The following is a 16,142-nucleotide window of genomic DNA, read 5'->3' on the forward strand; positions in this document are numbered from 1 at the left end:
CTCACACCTGTAATACTAGCTACTCGGCTGAGATCTGAGGATCACGGTTCAATGCCAGCCTGGGCAGGAAAGTCCATAAGACTCTTATCTCCAATAAACCACTAGAAAACTGGAAGCGGCGCTGTGGCTCAAGTGGTAGAGCACTTGCCTTGAGCTGAAGAGCGCAGGGACAATGCCCAGGCCCAGAGTTCAAGCCTCACAACTGACAAAAAAGAAACTACAGACAGGAAGTGGTGCTGTGGCTCAAGCAGTAGAGTGCTCGCCTTGAGCTGAAGAGCACAGGGACAGCACCCAAGCCCAGAGTTCAAGCCCCACAACCGACCAAAAAAAAAAAAGAAACTACAGACAAGTTAGATGTAAAAGAAATACGCATTAACATAATAAACTCCATTTATAACTATCAGCAGTGAAAGCCAAAGACTGTTCCTCTAAAATCCAGAACACTACATGATTCTTTCTGAGAATGATTCATATGTAAAGAAATCCAATTTGAGCCTGGCACAATGATTCACACCTGTAATCCAAGCTCCTGAGGTTACAATTAGCAACATCCCAGTTTCAGTCCATTTGGGTAAAATGTATTGGGGCCCCATTTTAGCCAATAAAAGGATGGATGTAGTGATGAATGCCTGTCATTATATAGCTGTGCAAGAATTATAATTATAAATAAATATTCTCATTACCTGACTTACCTAACCGTAACCCCTCTATGCATCACCTTTATAATAACAGTAAAGAAATAAATGAAGTATAATTAGGAGAATTGAGGTTCATGCTCACCTAAGCATAAATGTGAGACCCTGTTTGAAAAATAAGGAAAGGGCTGGGAGCCTGGCTTAAGTAATAGAGAACCTTCTGTCAAACAAGTCCTGAGTTCAAACCACTATTCCACCAAAAAATAAAAATAAAGTACCATGGACTTTGTGTTGGTGATGGTGTGGTTGGTGTGGTGGTGTAAGGGCTTGAACTCATGGACTCATACCCTTACTGAACTTTTTCATTGATGGCTAGCACTGTATCACTTGAGTCATGTATCCAGTCCATCCAACCTTTTCTAGGGAGGTGACTGTTTATTTAGAGATACAGCTCCTGGGACTTGACAGCCCAGCTGTTTTCAAACTGTGATCCTCAGCTCTCAACCTCATGAGTAGCTTGGATTATAGTTGTAAGCTGCTGGTGCCTGGCTGTCTTTTTGTTCTTTCTTTTTCTTTCTTTCTTTCTTTCTTTCTTTCTTTCTTTCTTTCTTTCTTTCTTTCTTTCTTTCTTTCTTTCTTTCTTTCTTTCTTCTTTTCTCTTCTTTTCTTTTCTTTTTTTCTTCTCTCTTTTTTTCCCTTTAATGCTGAAGACAATGGATAATCATGGAAAACAAATTTTATATAGGACAGTGACATTCAAACTACTGTCAGAAGTATGTACTATGGATTAGAAGTTGGAAAGATCAAAAATAGAAAAGGCAATTTAAAATTACAAATGTCTGGATCTCAGTAAAGGATCCAGATTGAAAATATAATAGATTTACTATTAGCACCAGTGCCTCATGCCTGTAATCCTAGGTACTTAGGAGGCTGAGATCTGAGAATTGAGGTTCACAGCCAACCCAGGCAGAAAAGTCTGTGTGACTCTTAGCTCTAATTACCAAAAAGCCAGAAGTGGAGTTTTGGCTCCGTGGTAGAGTGCTAGCCTTGAGCAAAAAAAGCTCAGAGACAGCACTGAGTTCAAGCCCTACGAACAGCAGACATACACACAATACAGATTTACAAATTACTAGAATATAAGTGGGATGTTGGGAGTGTTCAAGTGGTAAAGTACCTGCCTAGTAAGGATGAGGTCCCAAGTTTAAACCTCATTATCACTAGAAAAAGAAAATAAAGGGAAGTTGAATATAGAATAAGAGATGAAATCAACTAGACAGATGAGAGAAAATAAAGTTCTTAGCCATAGTAACATTGGTGTGGAAAGAACTAATAGACAAAGGAAACTGATAAGTTTGATTGCATAAGTAAACTATGAAAAAGTACCATTTTGGCATCAAAATCAAAAAGAAATGAGTAGACAACAATATCACATGATACACTGATGTTAAATATAATAAGCACTGGCTTTTTAGTTTTCCCCACAAAACATTGTAATCCCAGATCTAAGGATGATTGCAACGTGTTTGATCTCTGCCCAAGAGAAGTTGTGCACAATTAAAATAGGATCTTTTTAAAGATCCATGTTGAAATACTATATCCTTTCTTTTCTGTTACCAGTAGTTAAAATGTTAAGAGATCTAATTTCCTACCCTCAAATTGTGAGATTCCTGCATTCTAGTTCTTATTTTTGTTCTCTCTCTGTATGTAACCCTATTTTATACATGACCCCAAATTTACCTTTTGTATTCTTTTTTTTTTTTTTTTTGGTCCGGTTGTGGGGCCTGAACTCTGGGCCTGGGCACTGTCCCTCAGCTCTTCAGCTCAAAGCTAGCGCTCTACCACTTGAGCCACAGTGCCACTTCCGGCTTTTTGCTTTTCGCTTATGTGGTGCTGAGGAATCGAACCCAGGGCCTCAGGCATGCAAGGCAAGCACTCTACCACTGAGCCTTCCCAGCCCCCTTTTGTATTCTTTTTAAAAAATTTACTTCCTTGTTGTTTCAGAGTCATATACAGTGGGGTTACCTTTACATACATTGGGTATTAAGTACATTTCCTTTCACACAGTGTCGTCTGTGTCATTTGTTTCTCATTCCCTCCCTCCCCTCTCCACCCACGAGCTGCATAGTTCACTTTCCTCAATGACCAGTGCAGCCAGTGTGCTCCACTGCTGCCCTTCTCGGTTTTTCCTGATTCTATGCCCTCCCCCCAGCCTCCCACAGATGTGCACGTGAATATACTGTATATCAGGTAAAGAGTACAGAGTCATCAGAAAAAGAAATAGCAAACGAAGACAAAAGTCCTTTGTTTCCATATCTTTGGAGTTCATTTCATTATGTATATTATTTTATGTAAACATGAAGAGGAACTTAGGCATTGCACCTTTGGTCTCACTGTATGTGGCTATCTAGAATTCTGTGTAATTTGTCATTTCCCAGTGTGTTTAAAGTCTAACATCCACATATCAGGGATAATATGCATCGTTTATATCTCTGATCTTGGCTTACCTCACTTAACATGATTTGTTTTCATTCCATCCATTTCCATGCAAATGACATATTTTATTCTTTCTAATGGTTATGTAAAATTCCATTGTATATAGGTACCACATTTTTTTTTTTTTTGTCGGTGGTGGGGCTTGAACTCTGGGCCTGGGCGCTGTCCTTCGGCTCTTCAGCTCAAGGCAAGCGCTCTACCACTTGAGCTACAGCGCCACTTCCAGTTTTCTGGTGGTTTATTGGAGATAGGAGTCTCACGATCTCTCCTGCCCAGGCTGGCTTTGAATCGCGATCCTCAGATCTCAGCCTCCTGAGTAGCTAGGATTAAAGGCGTGAGCCACCAGTGCCCGGCAGGTACCACATTTTTTTATCCACTCATCTAATGTGAGCATCTGGGTTGCTTCCATATCTTGGCTATTGTGCCACAGTGAACATGGATGTGCAGTTGTCCTTATCATATCCTGGCTCACCTTTTATATTCTTAACACTTGCCTGATAGACTTCTTAAGTTTTGCATCAAAACCTATATGGAAAAATTCTATTTATTATGAACAGTATGTGTTGAAAGTGTTTTTCACTGCCTCAATCGAGCAAAGTCTTCTCCCCCCATAAAAATCATTTCCTGTGCTTCTTCCTGTCTTGACCTTTCTGTGAAACCTTCCAGAGAACACATCACAGTACCAGTTTCTTCTCCCTGCTCCTCAGAACACATGCTACTGAGGGTAAGGAAAGTCTTCCCTGTCCCTCCCTCCTTGCCTCCCCCAGGCTATGTGAGAAACTGCCTTGAAATGGAAAGGGGAATATTAAATGAAGATGAGAAATGTGGATCATGGTAGAGGGCTTGCGAAGAGTATCTCTCTTCCTCTGAAATTTCCTATCAGCGAAAAACCTGTGCCAAACATTTTTTCCTTGTCCTGTGTTTTGGTTCTTTATCCACTGTTGCCAACATCCTCTTCCCTCATGGAGTATAGTTTGTGCTAGTTCTATTTCAACTTGTGGGATGGAATCCATAACCAGAAGTGTAGCTAAACGAGAAATTCAACATAGAGAACATCTATAGCTGTGAGTCATAGCCCAGCAAAGGCTTGCTGAGAATGTGTATCCTGGGTCACAGCAAAATTTTCGATTATATCTAAGTCAGAACCAAGAGAACCATGATCAGTCAGAACTAATGTGGACAGGGCCAAATTGAAGGCAAAGCAACATAAGGTGCATGTAAGAAACACAGAGTAGCAGACCAAATGAAAGCCATCAAAAGGAAAAATGGAATATTTTTACTTTATAAGGAAGATGAAATAGGAGTAATTTGAAAGTATTGAAAGAAACTTAAGAATAGGTTGAAAATATAGGCAGTAACTGAGCCACTATAGAAAGTAAAGTAATATCTTTTTTAAAAAATTGAAATAAAATTTACATAGCATAAAACTGGATACTTTGGTCATTAAAATATGCAAATAGTCCAGGCACCAGTGGTTCACGCCTGTTTTCCTAGCCACTCAGGAGCCTGAGATCTGAGAATTGCAATTGAAAGCCAGCCCAAGCACGAAAGACCATGTGACTGTTATCTCCAATTAACTACCAAAAAAGCTGAAAGTGGAGTGGTACGCAAGTGGTAGAGCACTAGCCTTGAGCTCAAAAGCTCAGGACAGTACACAGGCCCTGAGGTCAAGCCCCAGTATTGCCCCTATCCCCCAAAATAAAGCTATTTGTGCCCAATACCCACCAATCTCAGCATTCAGGAAACCAAGGCAGGATAATTGGAATTTTGGTCCAACATGGAGTATATAGTAAAATTCAGTGGCTGTTGTACAATGTTGTATAGTGATCGTGACTAAATCCAGAAATTTTTCATTATACTAAAACAAAAGTCTCATACTCATCAAGTAATCATTTCCTGTTCCTTCCTTCTTCAGACTCTTGGAAATCAGTCATCTGTTTTTTGCCTTTCTGCATTTGCTGTTTCTGGACACTTGATATAAATAGGATCATTTATGTGTACCCTTTAATGACTGGCTACTGTCACTTAAAAGTTTTCTAAGAATTATGCAGTATAATAAACATTTATTTTCATGGCCTCATAGTAATAATATTTTATCCATTCATGGACATTTGGGTTTTTTTCCAACTTTTGCTATTATGAATAATGTTGCTATGAACATGGATGTACTTGTATTTATGTGTATATTTTGGCAAATTATAAAACACTTCTCCTAGCCTCTTTCTGAGTTCTAACAATTTTGATTGAACTTTAAGTTTAAATGTTGGTTGCACATGTATTATAAAAATCACAATGTTAATTCACACTCCACTCTAAGAAATTTTTCTCTTTAAGAGAGAAATTAGTGGCCGGGTGCTGGTGGCTCATGCCTGTAATCGTAGCTACTCAGGAGGCTGAGATCTGAAGATCATAGTTTAAAGCCAACCTGGGCAAGAAAGTCCTTGAGACTCTATGTCCAATTAATAACCAGAAAACCAGAAGTGATGCTATGGCTCAAAGTGGTAGAACACTAGCCTCAAGTAGAAGATGATCAGGGACAGTGCCTAGGGCCTGAGTTCAAGCCCCACCATTGACAAAAAAATAAAAACAGAGGAGAGAGAGATAGAGAGAGAGGGTGGAGGGGAGGAGGAGAGAGAGAGAGAGAGATTAACTAGGCACAGTGATCCATGCCTCATTGGCTGGAAAACGCAGAGCCATCCACGACCAACCTGGGCAACAAGTGAATGAGTGAGACCTTGTCTCAACAACAAAAAGCTCCTGGATATGGCGTCCTGTGCCTATTGTCACAGCTCCACAGAGGCTTCACAAACACAATGGCTCTGGCTCTGGCTCAGGTGGTAGAACATCCACCTAATGACTCAGGGCCCTGATACCTCTAAAGTAAAGAGAGTTGGGAGAGGGAAAGTGAGACAGGGAAAAATATAATTTTTTAAGTCCTCTCCCCCACTTTTTTTGGTACATCCTCCCACACTATAGACTTCCAGCCTGAAGTACCTGGCTGGATGAAAGACCTACATCTGTGCTGGTAGTTTGGGATTTCAGTTGAGACCTGGTCAGGGTGAGAAGGGGAAGAGAATAACGGCCCTAGCACTAACTGTATCTGAAATATCTTGTGCCATCTAGGAAGAGAAAAACCAGGTAGGCAAGCTGTTGATAAGAGAAGTGAATGAAGACTTTCATGTGGATGAAGTCTCCAGGGACAGAATCTAGAATGGAAGATTTTAAAAAAATTGGTATCTTGATCTTGGTTTTGACAAGTGCTCAAGATATTATCTAAGGTTGCAGGTACTCTCTTAAACATAAAGAACATGTTAGCCTTAAGGTATATATCAGTATAAAATGTATGTATGCTTTGTTTTCAAAATAAAAATGTCACAAGTGAGTATTTTTGTATGGCTACATACAAGAATGAATAGATAGGATTTTAGGCTAGTCATTGCTATAAGAGAGTTTTCCAAGATGCTACCAAAAATATATGAGATTTGAAATCTTCTTCCCCTGTATTTTAGTATTCCTGTCCTGCTACCTATGTGGGAAAGAAATAATTACTGCATCTCTAGCAAATATGTGTAGGTCTCGACACCTTAAAAGGAATTTTTAGGGCCTTTTTTGTGCCAGGAAATGAGTAAAACTCAGATTCTGTTCATTTAAAAATAAAAGAATAGCTGGGTGCTGGTGGCTCACACCTGTAATCTCAGAAGGCTGAGATCTGAGGATCACGGTTCAAAGCCAGCCCAGGCAGGAAAGCCCAAAAGACTTATCTCCAATTAACGACCAGAAAACCAGAAGGGGTGCTGTGGCTTAAGAGGTAGAACACTCGCTTTGAGCTGAAGAGCTGAGGGACAGCGCCCAGGCCCAGAGTTCAAGACCCACGACTGACAAAAATAAATAAGTAAATAAATAAAATAAAAATAAAAGAATGTCTGTGCTTTTATTTAGAACTTCTCAAAGTGACCACCTTAATTCTCAAACTTTATTTTCTTAACATTTAACTTAAAAATATGTAAGTAAATGTTTAAGTCAGAAATGGAGCTTTGGCTCAGGTGGCAGAGTGCTAGCCTTGAGCAAAAAATCTCAGGGACATTGCCCAGGCCCTGAGTTCAAGGCCCAGGACCAGCACAAAAAAACTATAAGTATAAATTTAGCTAGGTGTCACTGGTTCACACCTGGAGCCCTTTATACTTGGGAAGCTGAAATGGTTGTGATAGCCGTTCAAAGCCAACCACAGCAAAAAGATGTTCCAAGAGACCCCTTCTCTCTGGAGAGCTGGATTCAGTGGCTATGTACCTGTTTTCCTAGCTTCCAGAAAACTTAATATAGGAGGATCAGGCTGAAGCTTGTTTCTGGACAGGATGCAAAACCCTGTCTCAAAAATAATAAGCAAAAATTAGCACTGGAGGTATGGCTCAGCAGTTAAGAGTGCTTCCTTAGCAAGCAACTGGCCTTCAGTTTTGACTCCCCAAACTGAAAGTTATGCATATTAATTTAACTCTCATTTAAATGTTAAACACTTGATATGGAAAGAATAGATAAAAAGTTACATGTGTGTTGTTTTTCAACATTCAAAAATGATAGTGCAGAACCAGGCACAATGGCTTACACTTGTAACTTCAGCTTCTTAGGAGACTGAGATCAGGAAGATCCTAGTTTAAGCCCCATTGGAGCAAAAAGTTACCCATGTCAACCAATATACCAGCTATAATAGTTCATGCCTATGATTCCTGATAATGTGGGAGTCCTAATTAGGAGGATCTCAGGCCAGTCTAGGCAGAAACTCAAAACCTATCCCAAAAGTAACTAAAAACAGAAAGGGCTTGGAATGTGGCTCAAGTGGTAGGTAGAGCACCTGCCTCACAAGTTTGAGGCCTTTAGTTCAAACCCCAGTACTATCAGAAAGAATGGAGCTGAGAATCAAGCTGAAGACATGCTAAAGAGGTTCTCTTTCCTAACTCTGAATTATTGTCATATTTAGCAAGACTATTAAGTCTTAACAAATCAAGTGGATTTCTTATTTTTTATTGACCAGGACATTTACTAAATATTTTTTAAAAAGTAATTACGTGGGCATAAATTATAACTGCCTGCTTTCTTCTCCAGCTACTACTACAGTTGGATGTTACCCTTCCATTAAACAACTTTTTCTTGTTATTGAGATTCTTGTTGCAGTTAAGAGTATTTTTATTTGCCTCTGAAGTTATTGATAACACCCACATAGTAATCTGATGTTCAGACTTACATTTTCATTTATAAAATAATTTTTCCTCATAGGTATTTGGAGTAGATGACAATCAGGATTATAATAGGCCCATTATCAATGAAAAACATAAAGATCTGATAAAAGATTGGGCTCTCAGCTCTGCTTCAGTAGTAATGGAAGAAAGAAAGCCACTTAGCACATCTGGATTTCACAGCTCTGAGGTATTCATCTCTTCTGTATACTTAACATTTTAGATGCAACATATTATATACACAAAGTATAAATGTTTATCACTTGAACTTATATTAAATGATATATCTCCCCCCCCCCTTTTTTTTTGTCAGTTGTGGGGCTTGAACTCTGGGCTTGGGCGCTGTCCTTGCGCTCTTCAGCTCAAGGCGAGCACTGTACCACTTGAGCCACAACGCCACTTCTGGTTTTCTAGTGGTTTATTGGAGATAAGAGTCTCACAGACTTTCTTGCCTGTGCTGGCTTTGAACCTCAATCCTCAGATCTCAGCCTCCTGAGTAGCTAGGATTACAGGTGTGAGCCACCGGTGCCCACCTCCCCTTTTAAAACAGTTGTAAAATCTAAGTCTTCATTAAATGGAAGTCTGAAGCAATTTTGGCATGGTTTTTAGGATTTTTATATGTGGTTGTTTTGCAGTAGGTTAGTTTGAACTCATAGCCTTGTGCTTATCACTTGAGCCACATACAAGCCCTGTTTGCTTTCATTTTTTTTCTTTTATGTTTTTCCCCAAATAGATTTTGAATGTTTTCCTTAGGCGGTCTGGAGCATGATTTGCCTATTAATGCTTCCTATGTAATTGGGATGACAAGCACTTACCACTGTTATTTGAGATGGTTCTTGTAAACTCTTGGTTCATGCTCTACTTGAACAGCAATCCTCTTGATTTCAGTCTTTTATATTAAAATGCTTTTGTCAGTGAAAAGTAAATTAATAAATTTTCATACTCATCATTCTAAATGACATTATGAGACAAAACCAGAAATATACACTGCTTCTACTTTCCAGGAAGTATATGTCTGAAATTGAAAGACCTGTTATGCCAGGAAGTGTGTGAAAGATACTTTTTGATAAATATAACTTACATACCTCAATAAGTCAATGTAAAACAGGCCAGGATGTAATTAGTAGAATAATGTAAGATTAATTAAGGATGACTTGTTTTAAGATAACTGTGGCATCAGATTTCCTATGTCAAAAAAGAATGTAAAAATATATATAGATCAGAAGGAATTACTGAATTACTTGTCTAGATAGTAGAAAGTAAAATACAGTGGATGCCTGTATTGTGATATTTACAAATAAGTAAACTGGAAGTATATAAGGACACCTTGGCCACATTGTTTGTGGGACCAGAATCTGGATCGGAAACTGATTTCTTAATTCTCTTACTCATTATGCTATACTGTCTTCAGAAAAAGTGAATTTTTGATGTATGAATGGTAAATAATACCAAATATAAAAAAGAAATCAGAGGGGGCTGGGAAGGTGGCTCAGAGGTAGAGCGCTTGCCTTGCATGCCTGAGGCCCTGAGTTCGATTCCTCAGCACCACATAAGCAAAAAGAAAAAAGCCGGAAGTGGTGCTGTGGTTCAAGTGGTAGAGCGCTAGCCTTGAGCTGAAGAGCTGAGGGACAGCACTCAGGTCCAGAGTACAGGCCTCATGACCGGACCCAAAAAAAAAAATCCTTCCAAAAAAAAGAAAGAAATCAAAGAGCCGGGTGCCGGTGGCTCATGCCTATAATCCTAGCTACTCAGGAGGCTGAGATCTTTGGATCGAGGTTCAAAGCCAGCTCGGGCAGGAAAGTCCGTGAAAAATTTATCTCCAATAAACCACCAGAAAACCGGAAGAGGCACTGTAGGCTCCAGTGGTAGAGCGCTATCCTTGAGCTGAAGAGCTGAGGGACAGCACTCAAGCCCAGAGTTCAAGCCCCACAACCGCAAAAAAAAAAAAGAAATCAAAGTATACTATTTTACTGACATGTATCTTATTTATAGTTGTATGAAATGTAAAAAAAAAAAAAAACTTTTGGATGTACTATGTTTTAAGTCAGTGACTTACATTTTTAGTAGACAGGTGTTCTACCACTTAAACCACACCCCCAACTTTTTTGCTTTCATTATTATTCTAATAGAGTATATCTCTTTGTGCAGAACAGCCTGCACTGCAGTACTCCTATTTGCACTTCCATATAGCTGGAATGATAGGTGCCCACCACCACATTCAGCTTTGTTAGTTGAGATGGGTCTTGCAGACCTTTTTCCCCAGGTTAGCTTCAAACCATTTCTCCAGATCTCTGCCACCTTAGTATAGAATTGCAAGCATGAGCTTCCATACATGGCTTCAATTTTTTCCAACTAGGGTCTCATATTATACCCAGACTAGTGTGTACTGGAATCCTAGTAATACTTTGCACATAGCTGAGAGGACAGGTTGTGCCATTGCACCGTTTTTTGTTTTTGTTTTTGTTTATTGAGATGGGAACACACAAACATTTTGCCCAAACTGCCCTTGGACTGTGGCCCTCCCGCATCTCTGTCTCCCACGTTGCTAGAAATACGAGAGCCCCACACCTGGCAGATAAGATAGTTTAGAGACCTACATATTGTTTATTGATGATAAAATGATACACCGCTATGGTTTGCCATTTCCTGGAAATTGTTAAAAGCAGAACCATTACTGCATTATAGTGTTTATTCCCCCTTGATTTGCCAGAATTCTGGCACCTGCTGAACAGTGCTTTATTTGTTTATTGAAAGGAGATGATAGTTATGACTAAATGAAATTGTTCTTCATGAGAATCAGAACTGTCCGGACTATCTTTCATGCTCTTGTTCTTCTCTTTTAGGAAGGCACATCATCTGGAAGCAAGCGCTGGGTTTCACAGTGGGCTAGTCTGGCTGCCAATCATACAAGGCATGATCAAGAAGACAGGATAACTGAATTATCTGCATCTCTTCCTTTAGAAAAGGGTAATTTCCTTTCTTTTCCTTTTTTTTATTTTTTGGTGAGTCATAAATCAATAATTTTTTTAAAAGACTAAATTGGCATAGTAAAAAACAAACTTAAGCAAACATTCATTTATGTTTTATGGGTTTTTTTCTTTGCTGGTTAATTGGAGGTAAAAGTCTCACAGGCTTTCCTTCCTGGGCTGGCTTTAAACTGAGATCCTCCGATCTCTGCCTCTTGAGTAGCTAGGAATGCAGGTGTGAACCACTGTCACCTAGCTTGCTATTGACAAGTCCTTTTTGTTGTTGTTCAAGACTGGGACTTGAACTTGATGTTTGACTCTTTTTGCTCATTGGCAGGCTCCCTACCACCTGAGCCACACCTCCAACCTCGGCAAAGAGTTTTTAACTTAAAATTTAATATAATATTATTCACCCTTTACTTTTAACTTTTTTATCACAGTGGGTTCCTTGTTTGTGGCTTTTATATTACAGAGACAGATACTGGTGAATCAGGCATGTCACTGCGAAATACTAGCTCTACAGCTTCTTTGATTAGTCAGGGAGAAAGGAGGAGACGAACTCTTCCCCAGCTTCCAAATGAAGAAAAGGCTGTTGAGAATGCCAGAACAAAGATGATGGCACAGAGGTCAGAGATAGGAGAGAAGCAAGACACAGAGCTGCAGGAGAAAGAGACGCCTACACAGATACACCGGAAAGACAAACAAGATGCTGATAGAACCCTGAACAAAATGAACCGGGCCGTCAATGGTGAAATTCTTCAAAGTGGTGGTGGAGATAATAAGACCTTGCTTCATCTAGGGAGCTCTCCCGGGAAGGAGAAGAATGAACGTGATTCAGAAGCTTCTTTGGTAAAGCAAACGTTAGCTAAAATCCAGCAACAACAGGAACAGAAGGAGCAGATCCAGTGGACACCTACTAAGCTGTCTCCAAAAAATGTTTCAGGCCCAATAGATAACTGTAGGGAGGAAACTTCTAAACAAGAGTCCCAGCCTCCAGAAAGAATTCCAGGACTTTCTACAAGCAAAGGAGAAAGGATTATACAAAATGAGAGCAAGAGAAAAAAAGCTGAGGAAATCCTGAAAAGTCAGACTTCGAAAGGAGGAGACAGGAAAGAATCTTCCAAGTCTTTAGTGCGACAAGGGAGCTTCACTATAGAAAAACCTAGCCCAAACATCCCCATAGAACTTATTCCTCATATAAACAAGCAGACGTCCACCCCGCCCTCCTTAGCATTAACATCTGCAAGCAGACTGCGAGACAGAAGCGACTCTGCGGAGACTGATTCTAGTATGGACACAACTCTTATTCTGAAAGACACAGAAGCAGTGATGGCTTTTCTAGAAGCTAAACTACGTGAAGATAATAAAACTGATGAAGGCCCAGATACTCCCAGTTACAACAGAGACAATTCCATCTCCCCAGAGTCCGATGTGGATACAGCTAGTACAATAAGTCTGGTCACTGGAGAGACGGAAAGAAAGTCCACTCAAAAGCGGAAAAGCTTTACCAGCCTATACAAAGATAGGTGTTCCACGAGTTCTCCTTCCAAAGATGTTACAAAATCTTCATCTTCAGGTGTTCGGGAGAAAATTGAAAAGAAAACAAAAAGTCGTTCCACAGATATAGGTTCCAGAGCAGATGGTCGAAAATTTGTACAATCCAGTGGGAGAATAAGGCAGCCTTCAGTAGATTTAACAGATGATGACCAGACGTCCAGTGTGCCTCACTCTGCTATCTCTGATATTATGTCATCTGACCAGGAAACATACTCTTGCAAATCTCATGGAAGGACTCCACTCACCTCCACTGAAGAGCATATGCATTCCAAACTGGATGGAAGCAAGGGCACAAAGTCTAAGACTTCTCCAGTAGCACCCAGTTCATCTGGTAAACCCACCACTCTTCCAAGGCCTAGACCTACCAGGACTTCCCTCTTGCGCAGGGCACGGCTTGGTGAGGCTTCTGACAGCGAGCTGGCTGATGCTGACAAGGCATCTGTCGCTTCTGAAGTATCCACCACCAGCTCCACATCCAAACCCCCCACGGGAAGGCGCAGCAGCTCTAGGATTGACCTGCTGGCTCAGCCCCGCAGGACAAGGCTTGGCTCGCTATCAGCCCGTAGTGACTCTGAAGCAACACTGTCCAGAAGTAGCGCCTCCTCACGCACTGCAGAAGCCATCATTAGAAGTGGAGCCAGATTAGTGCCGTCTGATAAATTTTCTCCTAGAATTAGAGCTAACAGTATCTCTCGACTATCAGACTCCAAGATCAAAAGTATGACCTCATCTCATGGCTCTTCTTCAGGTAAATTGGATTCAGATTTCTAATAGCATAAGCCTGTTCTGTTTGAATTAATTTCTTCACAGAATAGTCAAAATAAAAGTTAAAATTCAGTTACTCTTCTTCCTCTAAGAATAATGTTTAGTGGATGGAAAATTCCAAAGTAATTACACTTCCAAAAGTACTCGGGCCAAGTCATTGAACTGAGTCAGGAGTTTCACTTTTCCATTTGGTAACACAGGTGGATTTATGTGTCACAATTGGATTAGGACTTAAATAGTTTACACAATAGAAATTAATGTACTTCTAAAAGCAGGTACTTCAAAGCCCTTACAGACCTGAAGAGAAACACAGTATACTGGCTTTTAAGAGATAGATAACAATGTTTTTCTTTTATTATCTATTTATTTTGAAGTGTCTTCTATCCTTACACATTTGAAGTTTATGATTGAATAGGTGAATACTACCTCCTATTCCATTGGAAGATGGCATCATAGGTACTTGTGAACATTCTCACAAGTATCTGTTACTGTATCGTTTCATTGTAGTAATTAACTGTAATTGAGTATAATGACTACAGAAATTACTTACTGACACCCAGAATCTAACTGCTGCTGGTGTATTTGACTGTTTATATGCTTCATACTCAGTCACATTGGTGACTATCGTAGTTAGGTAGAGACTTATGTGCATCCTGTAAGCATGCTCTTATTACTTCATAAACAGCTTTGTTTATGGGTGTGGCTATAAAAGGCCAGTGGAAATCCACCTGTTATAAAACTGGGAGATTTATCATTATTTTCAGTCAGCATCCCAAGTGCAGTCTAGAATTAAGAGTAGAGGGAAAGTTGGTATATAATTTTATCTTTTATTTTTGTTTGATATACATCTACCACAACATATCATACAAGACTCAAAACTTAAGGTAATTTGGAATATTTATTTTTCTACTTTCTGTTCCTCCTCTTCTTCACTGCTGCTTTCCTCCACCTTTACTTCTCTGTTGGCTAGTAGGTTTAGTAATGGTAGCCACAGTCTGTGGTAGGAGTGGCTACAGCTGAAACTGGAGAATATATAATTGTGGACTTTTTAATTACTTTAACCCTTGTTTCTACATGTCAAGCTTTGATTGGTTTTTAAATTTTTATTGCCAAGTATTTGAAGACAGTGTTTTGGTTTGTGTTTATTTAGTACTGTTTTCTTTGTTTCTTATGGCTCTACTACCTCTTCAGTTCACATTTCCTTTGTGCTGAGTTTTATGGTGTGTACCCTGTAAATTTCTCCTGCCTCACTGTTTGGTTTATCACTCTATCTCCATTCCAGTGCATTAAAATATTCAATATTCTTCCATCCTATCATAAACTGTATCATACATTGTTTGATACCAAGTAGTGTAGAGTAGTTCTTCCTTCTATGCCGCGTGACTAGCTCTTACCACATGAGTGAACTAGTTTTATTCCTTATTGTTTAGTGTAAGACTGCTTTGGCAAGTTAGGGAACCCATAAGATACCATATTACTTAACATAGACAAATTAATTTTATATTCTACTTTGATCAGAAATTAATAAATTTTCTGTGTCAAAAAAGCAGCTTGAATTCCTTAATAAAATTCCTTAGGGAAAATAGAGATGCAATATATTTATGAAAGTATATAAATAATGTATTAGTCGTATATAAAGTAATTGCAGTCACAGAATTTAAGAAGTAGAAAGAGCATTTCCTTTAGCGACCAGGACATGAACTGTCTCTGTCCAGATGGCACGGACAAGCAGAATGAGAGTCCAGACCCTTTCGTTACCAGTCTGTTGCTTTCTACCAGGTTTACTATTAACTCAGAAGTACATTGCCAGTTTCTGGAAGACAGCATAAATCTGTTGGATTTCCAAAGTATACATAAGGTCAATGTACAATATCACAGTTTTGTATTATTCATTAAAATTTTTTGCAAGTGCTATTTTACCTAGATTGTATCCTGTATTCCACTCTGGGCCTAAAGCCACATTGTGATTGTGGAGAATAAATTCAGATTCTCTTAAGGTGTCCATTTATTGTAGTATTCTATCTGATCAAGAAAGACAGTGGCCATAATCTTTCAGTTAGTGGGGAAAATACTATAGTAGCTGTATATACGAGATAGTATAAATAAGGTAATTAGGTGTCTTTGACAGTTGGCATTTCTAATGTCCTAAGATAGTTATAATCTTTAATGGAAAAATTAAAAACCTTAGTTTTTGAAATAGGATTTAAAAGAATAGTATTTTAAATTGTATATTCTACAACGTTAACAAAAGTTTTGGTTTTGTTTTTTTTTTGGTCCAGTTGTGGGGCCTGAACTCTGGGCCTGAGCACTGTCCCTCAGTTCTTCAGCTCAAGGCTAGTGCCCTACCACTTGAGCCACAGCGCCACTTCCAGCTTTTTTCTTTTTGCTTATGTGGTACTGAGGAATCAAACCCAGGGCCTCATGCATGCAAGGCAAGTGCTCTACCACTGAGCCAACTTCCCAGCTCCCTAACAAAAGTTTTTATAGGAATATATATA

General features: G+C 39.4%; 1 protein-coding gene across 5 annotated transcripts in view; it reads left to right on the forward strand.

Moving 5' to 3' along the window:
• The window catches only part of Cep170 (centrosomal protein 170kDa), an 82,822-nt gene that overhangs the window by 38,681 nt on the left and 27,999 nt on the right, over nt 1-16,142 (forward strand). For all 5 annotated transcript variants that reach the window (XM_013017431.1, XM_013017433.1, XM_013017434.1 and 2 more), the window contains 3 exons: nt 8,397-8,546; nt 11,200-11,323; nt 11,795-13,627. In XM_013017431.1, the coding sequence (XP_012872885.1) occupies nt 8,397-8,546; nt 11,200-11,323; nt 11,795-13,627 (2,107 nt within the window). The remainder of the gene's footprint in view (nt 1-8,396; nt 8,547-11,199; nt 11,324-11,794; nt 13,628-16,142) is intronic.

This window comes from Dipodomys ordii, unplaced genomic scaffold (genome assembly GCF_000151885.1).
Source record: "Dipodomys ordii isolate 6190 unplaced genomic scaffold, Dord_2.0 Scaffold35, whole genome shotgun sequence".
NCBI classification, from domain to species: Eukaryota; Metazoa; Chordata; class Mammalia; order Rodentia; family Heteromyidae; genus Dipodomys; species Dipodomys ordii.